The following is a 14,127-nucleotide window of genomic DNA, read 5'->3' as shown; positions in this document are numbered from 1 at the left end:
TTTAAAATAAACAATAAAATAAAAGAAAAAGAAAATATATTAAAATTAAACAAACATGCACTGGGCGTTGTCCTGGATCACGCGGCAATCCTGCTCTGATTGGATTAAATTCTGAAGATTGTGGCACATAGTCGCGTTAAACCGTCCCGCGAGTACGAAACTCTGGGACACCAGCTTACAGCTAAACTAATATGGCTCTTCAAAGTCATATTTCTAAAATCGTGACCTGTTGTTGCCAAATTCTGTCTCTTCAGAGATGCGATCTGAAGGCAGTGACTCACTGCCGCTTCGGCCTTTTGAGCCTAGCTAGAAGCTTTTACCATGTTTTTCCTGCTAGATTTGATCATATTAATGTTCTGCATCAAGCTTTCCTGGCTTCACACCGCGCCAAAAGCACTTCTACTTCCTAGTAGAAGTGGGAGATGATCACCAAACAGTTACTGAGAGACATGCACGCATCACCAATTGTTTTTGACAACGAGCTGATCCATAAACCCTGGCGTTTCAACCTTTCCATATCTGGGATAAGATTGGTCTTGACATCCTGTACAGGACCAAACCACACTCATCTCTGTCAAAGTCTTTCAGATTTACTGAAACGCTTAAGCACCTTCTACGCGTTACAGTCATTAACAGAACGGAAAGTATGTGCATGTCCACATCTACAATGTCTCTGCGCGCTGCCAGCTGTTTTTGATAGTCGAACGTGCACGACACTTGAACTTTTCAGTATTTCTCACGTTTCAGAAGTTACAATAAACAATTAAAACCCCGGGCTGTGAGTCTTTGACAATAGCTTAATATGGAGCTGCAAATGACCATCACATTGCACAGGTTTGAAAAATGGACAGGACAATTTGATGAGACCCTACGATATCCTACAATGAGTCTATTATCATACTTGTTTTACTTTTAAACGCGTAGGGCGTGGGTGTTATGCAACAGATGCGGCATCAGCAGTATACACAGTTCTGCCAAACAAATAGAGCCTTTTCTTTGTCGCACCAGCATGGCTGACATTCATCTGTTCTGGTAGGCACATTGAGCCTCCAATCTCCATTTCAATCAACCCTTGCGGCACGACGTTATGCGTTGCATTGCTTCAGATTGCCACTGCTTCTTCGACAGATATAGCGTGGAAGCGGAAGGTTTTGGTATGGGTCATACTAATACGGAGACCTCTGTGACGTTGTACGAGCCGTATTCTGGTGCACGTACACATTACACTATCATTGACCATATGAAACAGATACGTTTAGTATCATTTTATCACTATTAGCTCTAAATGTACGTCGGTTTTAGAGCTTATTAGCACTCTATTAAAATGCTACCTGGCTGAATTTCTCTTCCGCTCCGACTCTCAGTCACAGTGTCGCTTTTTAACGCATGACGTACAATCTTATATTTTTTGTCATTCTGCTACGAAGTGTGATTGAACTGATACTAGGAAGTTGAATAGTAACAATAGCTCCGACCAAGACGCGAGCCACATCGTAATAATGTCAAAAATGCACAGGGTTAGCCAGGCATTTATATGATACAATAGAAGCTGTAAAGCAATGCACTAGAAACGCAATGTAGTGGACAAATTTGCTTCAGCAACGCGATCTAATCGCTACAGTGCTCTGGGTGAAATCTCCCCACTCTTTAAACGCGTTTCGTCCGACTGTCCGTCTGTGGATTGTCAGCGGTAGCCATATCTATTTGTGTGCTTATAAATCTAAACAGAGTTTCCATCGGCAAGTCACGTTCGCATCAGCCTTGTCAGCGAAGCGATGGCTGTATTCTCACCTTTTATGGTGTCGCCGTGTTGCTCATAACAGCTTGATAAGTCACCATAGTGAGACGCCCCACAATGATCACTAAGTCAGTATTAGCAGATGCGTGTTTGGTAGATAAAAAACGAAGTCTATATACCGCAAACAATTGGCCAAAATCGACAGGTTGGCTTGAAATGCCGCAGCATGCGGCGAGAGGTAAAAGCGTTGAAACGTCCAACAAGCGATCACATTTGATCGTATCTATCTTCTCAGAGTGCCGCCAGCACATACCGCTTACAGTGCCTTTTTTCGTTTGGCTTGAGCTGGTCATTATCTCTGTATCAAGTGTTACATACATTAATATAGGGCCTTGTCATGACTTAACACCACAAGCAGGCTATCAATTGTGCCAGTGATATCGGCAGAAAATGCTAAAGATAGCATAGCAGTGCAATCGTGCGACCGATCGCTACTAACATGCGACATATAAGCTTTCAAGTTTCTTTCTTCTTGGACTTCTTGGCAGCGCAATACATATTGCGTCTGACACGCACGCTGTATGCATCGCCTCAGTAATTGGCGACATCACTATCATGGCATGCGACAAGTTCACATTCGGGGTGACGCGAAGTGCATCAGCCACCACCAAACCGACACGGCTGGAGTACCACCTCATAGGTATACTTGGTAGATCAATAGCCATCTCGCCATTCTTTGAGATGGATGTGGTAACAACGCCGCTGTGTGCAACGACCGGTGATCTGCATGGATAACAAATAGCATAGATCCAAGCAGGTACACCCCGATCTTGACAAGAGCATATCTTCTTGCGAGCAGTCCCTTGTAAAGAGCTGAGCAGTTCTTCTATGGCACTTGAAGCGGGGAGGAACTAGGCGCAATTACGCCCCCATGCTCACTGAAATCTGCTTGCATCAGAGCAATTTCATACCAAATTTTAAAAAGCTTCAGATATGACATGGAATCGCCGATCCACATTGAAAAGAGCCGGAATCAAGACTCTCGTGAGGTTGCTTTTACAGCCTCTTCTGCCGTACTTCAGGACCATTGGTCATCGACGTTACGAAAATGTGCGAGAGACTGTCCCCTGTCAGCATAATTTGAACCATACTTGTCCAACATGTTGGCCATGTCAACTACTTTTTTAAGCTTCTCTCGCAAAGCAATACTGACCAATCTACAGTAGCTTTTGGCTTCATTGTGGGATCTGCCCGTAGCCCATTATTTTCAGTGTAATACCCCCAAAAAAATTCCGCTGGTATTATTGAAGTTCTATCAATACTAACGAACAAAGTGTTTAAGTGTATGCGCTCACAAGTGATTGATGTGGATGTCAAATTTCTGGATGGCTATTTGCGGATATATGGTCGGAAGATATTTGTGTATATGCACCATGTGGCCTGAACAGTTGCGTCGCCGGACCATTGAGCATCGCTGGTGCGTTAAACAGTCTCTCTGGCATAGCCATGCAGCACTAGAGCATTCCGTTTGGATCACGCAGTGTCGTCGGAGATGTATCGCTATTTTTGATGAGCAGTTGATGATACCCATCAACGAGATCGAGGGCACTGAACAAAGCGCAATCAGTCAGGCTCTTCTGCAGCACATTCTTGGCGTTAGCATCGAAATGGTGGCTGCATATATCTTAGTATAAGCGTGCACAATTTGTCATTTGCCACTATTTTCTGACACATGAGATCGGTGCCGAGTACGCGCACTGTCTACACCACACCAATTCTTTTATATTAAAACAGCGTCTTTTGACGCCAAATATTTTTCTATTACCGTTTGTTGACATGTTACGCGGCGTTTGGTTAACCTAGTCAGTCTCATGGAGCTCTTTCTTATCCAATGGTAATACGCATTGTGGATCTCTTGTCAGCACATAATTGTTCAGCAATGAATGGAAAGGAATGGTAGATATCTGTCCCACCCCAGGCACTCAGTGTTTTGCAAGTGCCCTTAACAATGAAATTAACTTTGACGAATTGTGGGCTCATCTTTTCGTTCTATTCCAATCGTACGAATTTGGTTACTTCACCATTTTCCTTACGATATAATTGTACAAATTCAATGAGAATTTCTGCTGGGAGTCATGAGGTGATTTAAAATTCGAATGAATCCCTGATTACTCCCATCACGAGTTATAACCTCTCGCCACATGACCGTGAATCTTCACAACAACACACGGCGAAAGCATCACACGTTAAATAATGTACGATCTACCCTTTGTACTTGCAACATATTATCTCCTGTTTCCAGCAGCTGTGGCGTAGGATATCGTGACTCGCAGTCGCCCTAACACTCCACCGGCTCTAGCACTATAGACATCAGCTTACATCTGAAATCAGACGTCTCACTGGAGGTCAACTCTAGACACCACGACATGCCGGCGCATTCCTGTCTCGGCGGAGGCACAAACGTGGAGACCACATTTAATAAGCGCTATTTCCAGTTTTGTCGTGAGACCCGGCTCAATATCTTCAATCTTTCAGGGTCTGCTGCAGAAGCACCGTCAAACATCAACTTGGACAGTCAAATATTCTGATCCAAGGCTATCGTACCTGTATGCCCACCCAGAAGCGCTTCTTTTTTCTAGCGGATGTAGGTTCACGACTCGCCAAAGCTCTACCAGGAGAGAATCGCGTGGCACAATGTTTTTCTGACTTCAGTTGATCCAAGGCCCACGACGCTCAAGCTGATCTGGCATGAAAGAATTTTACAATTTAAGGCTAAGAACAAGATCATATAGAGGCCAAAAGAATCTTTAATCTTTTCCGTCGCTGGACTCACGATCACGACATCCGTATCTAGTACCTTTCATGTTCTTGCATACTATCTACTGTTTTCGACAGTTGCAAGTTATACGTAAAAAAATGCACGACGCTCCTGGTATTATTTTGTCTTTTCACGCTGGACCGTAAAGCTCGGAAATGTGATGCTAACGACCAACTATCCTGGGTGCGAGTTTGACCTTGCCTAAAAGTCATTTCTTTAGGTCTGGGTCCTGTCCTGTTGACCTCAACCCTCACAATATATAAATATATTTCGTTCTAGTAGTTTACCCTGCATCTCCAGGGAGTTCACGTTTCTTCGCGAGGAGTTCGTCGGATAAGGAGCTCCTCCGTTCATATCTATCACCAGAGAGAGAGGGGGCATGCAGAGCACAGACGCTTCATATTACTATTTGAGATGTAGTAATTACATTCACCACGCTGCTACCCTGTAGCTACGATATCGCCCACTTTCTGCTCATCATCGCTGACGTTCATCACCTTTGGTGCTTGCGTAGATCTTCTATCTCGTGTCCTTCCACACACAGCATTCCTAGTAAAATGTTGGATGAACGCGATTGGTCTCAAATTTAAGCCACTTTCTAAAAGATCCTCTGTCAGGATAGAAATCGTCGCCATTCCCGGAAAAGAGTCTGCCGTCATTCCGGCTATAATAGCGCTCAGCTCTTGGACACAGTTCGCTGACTCGTTTTACGAAGCGTGGAAAAAATTAAAGCGCTCAAATTACCCTAGTCAGGCGAAGTCAAAGCCCCCGACATCCGTCGATTCAATACTTTCAATATTAAGCTAATTTTCAACTCTCGCGCTTAATCGCCTAGCTTGGAGTCTGCTAGCGCGAAAGTTGCTAAGTCTGGTCCATGGCCAAGTTTATGGCTGCCCCAACTTCTCTCACCCGGGAAGAGAGAACCTACTCCTAAAGAGCTGGGCGCTCAGCAATAGCGGTCTCACGGTGCATTTGTGCTCTCGCAAATGTTAGGTTTGGTTGTCTTGCCAGCGCATCTTCTATAATTCGCCTCCAAGCAACCTATTGACGCTGATGCCAGATGTTTCTGTTTCACGATGGTCAGTTTTAAGCTGTATGCATTGCAATATCTGAGGCTAACAACCAAAGGTTCCACGGACCTCGTCTTTACAAAGTTCAATCGGTCTTATCAGTTTCATTACTTTGATACTACTGAGATGGTGACATGTACGTACATCATAGCATGGTACGTACCCCGTCAGACAATTTTAATCAATTCGATGACAAAGCTCATAGAAGTAATAAAGAAAGGAATACCTGGTAAGATACGTGCTCTACAAGATCACACTGGGAGGCCTATCGCCTTGGCACAAGCATTCTCAACAAAGATTAGTGGTGAGCCCAGCAGCACTGAGACGTGATACTTGGTTTGACACGAGGACAATAGGATGGTTTATGATAGAATCCTTATTGGCGATGTTTGAAAACAAGTTTTCTCTCTGATTTATGACACGGATGATCTGTGACAAGGATTGTTTGTGACATAGAGGGTGCTGGATTATGTTTTGGCTGTGAAGGACCAAGCGGGTACTTATGCTGGTGTTGTGTACGCACCCTTCGGACCTGAAGCAGAGCTCGAACGTGATTTCCATGATCTAGTACTTGGTACTAGAGATGGTGATGTAAATTCCAAATACAGGATTCTGTTGGGCATGTGAGCGACTATCCTCTCGAGTGCATTAATCAAAATATCATCTGTAAGGTATAGGTCATAGCTACTTACATGTAATTCTCAAAAACGCGGACTCCATGAGTCGAATGTTTTTCTATGTAAGTGCACGGTAACCTTAGGTATTTCTGTCCTCATTCACCAAATCGCACACGCCAAATGATTGCAGTCGTAGACATCCTCATCATTTTTCTATGAACGCTGTTGGTTGGTACACGCAAGAAGGTACGGCATCAGTCAAAGCAGATTGAGAAAAAATATGGTGAAGGAAGCTGAATAGCAACTAACTTTGCGCTCGCAACTCGCGCAGCACTTAGTGAGTACTACTTTTTCTCTCGAAACATGTGTGAGTCCATCACGTGGTGTTCACCATTTGATGTAACGCCATTCTTTAATGTATATTTTTTCATCTTACTTATATATAATCCAGCAAAACTCTATAACAAAAAAACGTGCGTAGTAATATAAAAAAGTTTAATTCTCCGTAATTGTAGCGTGACTCGTTGCGAACTGGAGATGTGAAATACAGAGAAAACATCAACACATTGAAAAGATCTGTAAATTATCTTTCGCGCGGTAGCACCAACCGCGGTCCCAGCAAACGAATAATATTCAAGTTCGGGTAAACCTATGATCGCCGGGGCAAAATCTTCACCTCTCTTATCACTTGCTTTTTAGAAAAGACTGTTTGTCTGATCCTTAATTCACCCTCGGTATCAGGATCATTCAACTATCATTAAAGCTTTGACCGGAGTCGCTTGTGGAGGCATAGGGGAATTACCCGCACGCATCTTGGTCCGATAAAACACACAGAACTTTTGGTTTTAGAAGTCCACCCGATACCAGGATATCTCAATTCAAGCTCCCAATGGGCAATGTCACATATTGAGATACGCCAACAGAAACTTTTAGCGAGAAGATCAAGCAGCGAGTTCATTTCTTGCTGTATATACGACACCAAAACTACTCCTCCCCTTTTGCTGACGGCTGGGCATTTGCTTAAGGCGGAAGAGGGGGTAGAGATCGAGCGAAAAGGCAAGTTACACCACCAATGATGTTGCAGAAATTGCGGGTGTTCTTATCACCTTGTGGCATGTGTACACACAACTTCTATTTATGACGGATGCAATCCACCGTACAGATTTGCGGACTGTTGTACAACTTGATTTTTGCGGAGGTATAGTACATAAAAGGGTTCCACTTGGATATTTTGTCTGCGTACTGCTAATGTTATGGGGTAAACTTGGAGTTGGACTGCATTCTTTACCACGCACTAAAAATGCTGATGGAACCACAGTGATGCCATTTTAACACATTAGTTGTTGCCAAAAATCGTATTTGCAAGTTTGACAAGGTTGCTGTGCTCTTCGCACAGAGAAAGGTTTGACTATAGGAGTCCGCATTAACAAAAGCACAGAGGTTGGATTGGCGTGCTGCTACCAGGAGCGAAGCCGTGAGTCTCTATCGTAAGTAAATGTCTTGTTAGCTCTGATATTTCACGAGTACATGCATTTCGAATTATAGTAATACTACACGTACATTTTTCTGTCTCTCATAATGAAACTGTATTTACTATCTTATGTGCGGCTAGCAGACCACTTATACCTAGGATTCTTCCTTCACGAAGTTTCATCATCTTTTAAATCACTTCAGAACCGGGAGGTTCAGGGTTCAATCCCGGGCCGGGTAGAGCGGGGTTGCGCTTGCCATGGCTTACACGACTCCCAAAAAGGGGTGACGTTCTAAAATTCATTTATCATCTTTTAGATACCAAAATTTTCCTTTTTTAATGGAAAAAGTACAATCACTCTAAATTGTACTAAATTTGTAAGGGATAAGTACAGTACTTATTATCGCTATTCATCTTCTAAATACTATATTAAAAGCTTACACCAAAAATCGAAGATAACATTACATGAGAATGTAAGAAACCACAATGCATTATATTTTTGCTCCGAACAACTATCAAATTCAAAGTAATCTGTATTGTTGAGATAAAATTATTGATTTGTAAGCCACCCTTTTTTTTATTCATCATGAAAGACGTCGTTTACTATCGCTATACCATCTCCCGGACCGGTATATTTCTATCAGATATTACAGGGGTTTTCTCGTTTTGGGTGGAGAGTGAAGGACAGGGGGTTGAGTGTTGGTTGCATTTTTGAACTTTTCAGTTGCTGCGTCAGGATTTGGAAAGATAAGTGTGACCGATTTTGTGTGTGTCTTTAAGCGGAACAGCTACCATTAAAGAAGAGATTAAAGCACTTTAAAATATGAGCACCTCGCCTGTTATTTCTACAATTAATACAGCGGGCTTTCCTTCTAGCGATGGCGTGTTGCCATCGTCCGAGCAGCAAAAACGTAATGAAGAAGGCGCAGCCAATGCTAGTATAATTAACGACACCAAGGATAGTGTGCTCGACGCATCGGTCATGGAAACCACAAGTGAAAAGGTGTTTAAAAGTTATCCGAATGTGGGGCTTAGTCTACAGAAGGATCCTTCCTGGATGCTTGGCGATGCCGACAACTTTGGAAGCCTGGGGCCAATACCGTCGATGAATACAGTTCTGGAGAAGCGCACGTCAAGCCAGCTCTCCATTAATTCACTACTGCCGCCATGCGTGAGTGTCACAAGTACGACTTTGTCCACCGTAACAACTCCACGCAAGGAAAACATGACGGCGGAGAGTAACGAGGCGACGACTGATAATGAAGGACAAGGTTGTGTCTCGGGCACTGCACTCGTGCTTTCGCATGCTAAAGGCTCTGGTGGCAATACAAAATATATTAATCCATCTACAGGGGACTACATGTACCCAGACAACGTTAAGCCTATGAGTTTTTATGATAAGCAGTGCCTCGTACAGAAGATTACAATGCTACCCAGTCAGTACCTTCGTGGACTCATGGATGTGATCAGCAAGTACCAGCCTGATACGGTGCGCCAGATTGACGACGATGGCTACGCGTTTGACCTGGGTCAGATGAATGAGAATACGGTGTGGGCCATCAGCGATTACGTCAAAGACTCAATGATAGAGCTTGATGGATACATTAAATCACTAAACCAAACCAGTATTACCAGTAGTCTTGGTGAAGATGATGAAGGGCACGAAAGCGCTTTTTTGACTAGTGCGATGTCCAGCGGTAGTACTGCTCGCAATCTTAGCAGTAACCTGGCATTAAATAAGTCCAAAATGTCAGCTATCACTAGCAATGAGAACCAGAACAAATTTCTGGAACAGGTAGAAATGTACTCAAAACCGAAGGTGACAAAGTCGCGCATCAAACCTAGTAAAAAGCACGAATGTCCGACGTGCAATAAACAGTTTCGTGGACGATCTGAGTTACAAAATCATATTCGGACGCATACGGGCGAAAAACCACTGAAGTGTTCGTACTCTGGCTGCTCAAAACGGTATGCTCATAGCTCGAACCTGCGCGCACATGAGCGCACCCATGCAGGCATCAAGCCGTACGTTTGTCATTACGACGGCTGCGGCAAAAGTTTCGCGCATTCAGTATCGCTGAAAGAGCACATATGGATGCACGCGGGTTTTCAACCGTACGTGTGTCCGTATGAAGGCTGTCTGAAAAAATTTACCCAGGTTTCAAATTTTGCACGACACAAAAAGACACACGAGAAAGAGGAGAACGAGCAGTTGGTTGATAGCGACAGTTAATACTCAAAAGCACGTTTATAGCCAGAAATACCGCACGTTCACCCTCCATAATCTTTCTCTTTGGATTACTACTCGCCATCTTCTCGTCCCCGTAACTTTGACACTACAAGCGTGCGCTCTCGTTTGCCCGTCTCGAATTTGGCAATCAACAATGATCGTCTGTTCGTCTCCAGGCGCACGATCGGAAGCGGCTTGTTGTCTCCCGGCTCGGTGACGTCATCATCTTCGTTTTCCTCGGCAAATTGACCCAAATCGATGGCTTTCTCAGCAATACAAGTAAAAAAACCATTTTTCTGGTCGTTCGCCGTGTATTTGAGGTCTCCAGTCGCCTTGATCAGAAGTCCGTGTCCGTCGTTTACCACTATTCCCTGCGTCATTTTAAAATGTTTTTTTAGAATGTCAATAAAAGTATTAATGCAAACAAATAGATACTACACCTTTACAAAGCATCCTTTTTTTACCAATCCAATGGGGTTGAAGGTGTTGTTCTCTTGAAGAAGGTTCAATAGCGCATCTACCGAAGATGAAGACTCCCACCCACTCAACGCGACGAAACAGCACGCGTATTTCTCGTCGACGTGGGATTAGCAATGGTACAGCCGCTCCTCTATCTCCATCCAGATCTTCTGCGTCCAGTGGACCGTCAGCCGCCTCTGAGTGCTCTCTGGAAGTGACAGCCTGCTCTCTGCAGCGTGTGAATGGCCTTATGCTCCTACTACTGTGTACACGCTCTAACTGGCTTCTCTACCGTCTTGATAACCTCAGTACGACTCACGAAAGCTGTTCACCCATTCAGGTGTGTGTGTTTGAGCCTCAATTGTGCCTATTGCAGCTTATTGACAGAATGTACCACGCCCTTATGATTTAGATGCTAATGGACCCTGATAAGGATACAGCACGCGTTCCAAACGTACGGTTTATCCACTTGTTTGGCATTCCAACAGAAGAAATTGCAACGCAGAAATTAGGAGCCCTTTTCGTGTCCGAACGGAGTGCACCGCTGTATTTGAGCGACGACGAGGATGAAGACTTTTTACCTGCAGCAGCCGATGTAGAGGATGATAATGGGTGCGAAGACATTTCGATACTAAATCTAGACGAGCAAAAGATTCTTTTTAAACTGCCGCCCACGCCTTCGCTAGTTTTGGACGTGCAAACAAACGCGACTATGGCGGCGGTACTATGCGAAACGCGTGAACTTTTTCTCTATAATTTGGCCACTTTCCAGCTGCAACAGACAATAATTGTGACGTCTCCAGCCATGGCACTCGGTTCGCGCTGGCTGGCTTATCCAGGATATGCACTGAGCAATGACACGACTCAAGCCAAAGGGCAGGAGCAGTCGCTTGTAGGAAAAGAAGACATCGACTCGGATTTTGACGAAGTTCCTATTGAATCTCTTGTACTCGGTGGAATGGCTACCGAAGCTCGTGATATGTCTCATAGCTCGTCACCGTCCTACACGGCTGTTGACATTGCACAGAATGTCGCTTCGGGACTGTATTACCTTTCAGAGGTTGGACGAGCCACTATTGCACCCTATTTATCTTCATCTCCTGGCAGGCCGAAAACCGACGTGCAAAATGGTCATATACATACATCAGCTGGAAGTCGGCACTGCATTGATCACTCTCAAGTGGCAGATTCTAAGAGCTATGGCTTGACGAGTCAGCAAGCTTCACAAATTGACTCGAGCGACAAAGCATCAATTGCCTCAAAGAAACATGCAGGATGGGTTGTGATGCTTGACCTGGTTACCAAGCGCATACTGGCAAACTTTCAATGCCATTCTACTGCGTTAGTGAATTTATCACTAGATTTTTCCGGACTCTTATTGGCGACAAGTTCCACTAAAGGTCAAAATCTTCATGTTTACCGCTTGTCACCACCGTTACAGAGTGTTATCACGAAACCTAATGGAACTCTCACCTGTGGACTTGGGACACTACATTACCAACTCGCGTACAAGTTACAGCGAGGAATAACTCATGCCACAATCCAAGATATTGCGTTTAGCCAGGATAGTAAATGGATTAATGTTACGTCAGCGCATGGCACGAGTCATCTCTATGCTATACACCCTGAAGGGGCTCGCATTAGTGCTGATACACACGCTAATACAGTTGAAAGTGCTGCTTTATCCGATGCAGACGATCTGGGACCTGGGTGTTTGCAACGTCAAGTTAGCGATTTTTATGCCGATTTCCGTGCACTCGAAACTCGGACGCAAAGTCAAGTGCTTCGAATTCGTCATGATATGAGAGCTCCAGTCGCAACGACTTTGACCGTCCGTAATTCTAAAGGCCCAGCATCAAGCAAAGTAACCGACTCGTCACGTACATCATCATCTTCATCTATGTCGTCAACGTCCTCGTCATCGTCTCCACCAGGCCTAACTTTACACCGTCCACATGCAACCGGGAGTTTGCGTAGCTCAATTTTGGATGCGTCCCAGGCTTTTTTGTCACAACTTGCCACATCTGCTATCGACTTCGGCCATCAGCACTTCGAAAATGACACAGATGTCAATTCCCGCCGTCGCCGATTGCGCCGACGATTGTGCTGTCTGTTCGTACCGGATGGGCTTAAGATGCTTATCTGTTGTGATTCTATACTTAAGATGTATGACATGCGCGTAACTGCGCTTTCCCAGCACAAGGTCGACTGTGCCTTGTCCGATCCAAGAACGAAAAATTCTACGTCTTCTCTGTCATCTTTTGGCTTCGAGGCGAGCGTTACGGAGCTCAAATCATGGGATTTGCTCACTTCAAATCGACGAATGTCAGTGTTTTCATCGTCTGCCGTAAAAGATCATCCAAATTTAACCACTGGTGGAGATACTAGTACCAGGAGTGAGTTGAGAACGTTTGCTCAACGATCGCTTCCACTATGGGCACACCCAAAAGTGTCATTCATAGAGACAAGCAAGGATCATCCACAAGGTCGAATTCTTGAGGTCAAGCGGAAAGGACCAAATTTGAGTCAAGATATAGGTGCAAACAGCACGGGGATGACTATTGAGGGCCACGCGAACGGCGATGATCAACTTTTTGTGATGGAAATGGATTCCTATTTTGGCATTAGTGGTTCACCAGTTTTCGATGGTCAACGCGGCAGTCGTTCAACAGCGCCAGATGTCCCACCTCCACTAGATTTGGCAGTAAGTATTAACATGGCCATATCATCTTCACTGGCCGAAACACCGTCAAAGCCGACTCCTGAGGTGAAGAACACGATTTGCTTTGGCCCAATCGATACAAACTTATTGTCTAGTGTGTGTGATGGCACTGGGCTGACTCAAAAAGGAAAGAAGAGGAAAGCGAAAAATCTTCAAATTATTACACCTTCATCTTCCGTTGACAAAGAGATTACTGAAAAAGCTTGCTCTCCTGGTCAGCTTGCATCATTACAGTTTACGATGCATGATATGTACTTCGCGGCTCCCGTTGAAAATACTAACACTTGATGCTTGCATAATAAAAACAGTGCCCTGACAACATCGGTAAAATTCATCACAGACTAGTAGCCCAGACAATTTTAGTAAATTTGAGCAGCGAATTTGTATTGTAATTTGATGTTCAAGCAATCACTTAAGACATTGCCGCCAGATGTGGTAGCCGGCGAAGTTTATCTGGAGCAAGTGGTGCGGCCAGAGGCCATAAAAAATCAATTACAAAACTAGCAAACACCCCGTTTTTATAAAGGACTACTCTGGTCATACACGTGTTTTGTGTGGAGTTCTAATTTTTAAAACAGGGAAGTGTCGGGTTTGATGCATTGTCCCTGGGACTGAGAAACAAGCATTCATTTATCAGTCAGACAATCGTGTAAGAGTTACAATGCCTCATGGAGCCCATTTTATTCGTCTGAATCACGCCGAATTTTGCCAGTTTTGCAGCGGGGCTGCCGTAGCGTTGCGCTTAGAGGAAGCTTGTGTTTGCCAAACTAAAGGCAAGCCGTCGACTTCCTTCAGATTGTCGCCCTGCGACGTATGGGTCAACCCCTTACGCTCCCGCGAGCTCTGTGTCTGCGACCGCAAAAGCTCAGGGCCATTGCTTGAGCTCAGCTCACGGCCCTTCTACTTCCTTGGCTATTTGTGGGAAGCGCGGGGTGTCCTGATCTTTCTGATCAAACGCGTCCACGGCGTCTGGGCAATCTTGCCGAAGTGGCGTCTCAAACA

General features: G+C 44.6%; 5 protein-coding genes across 5 annotated transcripts; 4 read left to right on the top strand and 1 right to left on the bottom strand.

Moving 5' to 3' along the window:
* Window positions 1–5,983: 5,983 nt before the first annotated feature.
* Window positions 5,984–6,253, top strand: PHALS_09907 (uncharacterized protein; the record flags this gene model as incomplete). Its single annotated transcript, XM_024725242.1, has 2 exons — window positions 5,984–6,013; window positions 6,083–6,253. The coding sequence occupies 2 exons, from the start codon at window positions 5,984–5,986 to the stop codon at window positions 6,251–6,253; spliced, it is 201 nt and encodes a 66-aa protein (XP_024576039.1).
* A 2,284-nt stretch (window positions 6,254–8,537) lies between these two features.
* Window positions 8,538–9,947, top strand: PHALS_09906 (cfz1-like protein; the record flags this gene model as incomplete). The annotated part of the gene is made up of 1 exon (XM_024725241.1): window positions 8,538–9,947. One exon carries the CDS (start codon window positions 8,538–8,540, stop codon window positions 9,945–9,947), a length of 1,410 nt encoding a protein of 469 aa, XP_024576038.1.
* Window positions 9,948–10,015: 68 nt separating this feature from the next.
* Window positions 10,016–10,324, bottom strand: PHALS_09905 (uncharacterized protein; the record flags this gene model as incomplete). Its single annotated transcript, XM_024725240.1, has 1 exon — window positions 10,016–10,324. The coding sequence occupies one exon, from the start codon at window positions 10,322–10,324 to the stop codon at window positions 10,016–10,018; it is 309 nt and encodes a 102-aa protein (XP_024576037.1).
* Window positions 10,325–10,470: 146 nt separating this feature from the next.
* PHALS_09904 (WD40 repeat protein) lies at window positions 10,471–12,271 on the top strand (the record flags this gene model as incomplete). Its single annotated transcript, XM_024725239.1, has 3 exons — window positions 10,471–10,743; window positions 10,816–12,183; window positions 12,251–12,271. The coding sequence occupies 3 exons, from the start codon at window positions 10,471–10,473 to the stop codon at window positions 12,269–12,271; spliced, it is 1,662 nt and encodes a 553-aa protein (XP_024576036.1).
* A 296-nt stretch (window positions 12,272–12,567) lies between these two features.
* On the top strand, window positions 12,568–13,413 carry PHALS_09903 (uncharacterized protein; the record flags this gene model as incomplete). The annotated part of the gene is made up of 1 exon (XM_024725238.1): window positions 12,568–13,413. One exon carries the CDS (start codon window positions 12,568–12,570, stop codon window positions 13,411–13,413), a length of 846 nt encoding a protein of 281 aa, XP_024576035.1.
* Window positions 13,414–14,127: the final 714 nt, after the last annotated feature.

This window comes from Plasmopara halstedii (genome assembly GCF_900000015.1).
Source record: "Plasmopara halstedii genome assembly, contig: Scaffold_437, whole genome shotgun sequence".
Lineage (NCBI taxonomy): Eukaryota > Oomycota > Peronosporomycetes > Peronosporales > Peronosporaceae > Plasmopara > Plasmopara halstedii.
This window is presented reverse-complemented; position numbering and strand designations above follow the sequence as displayed.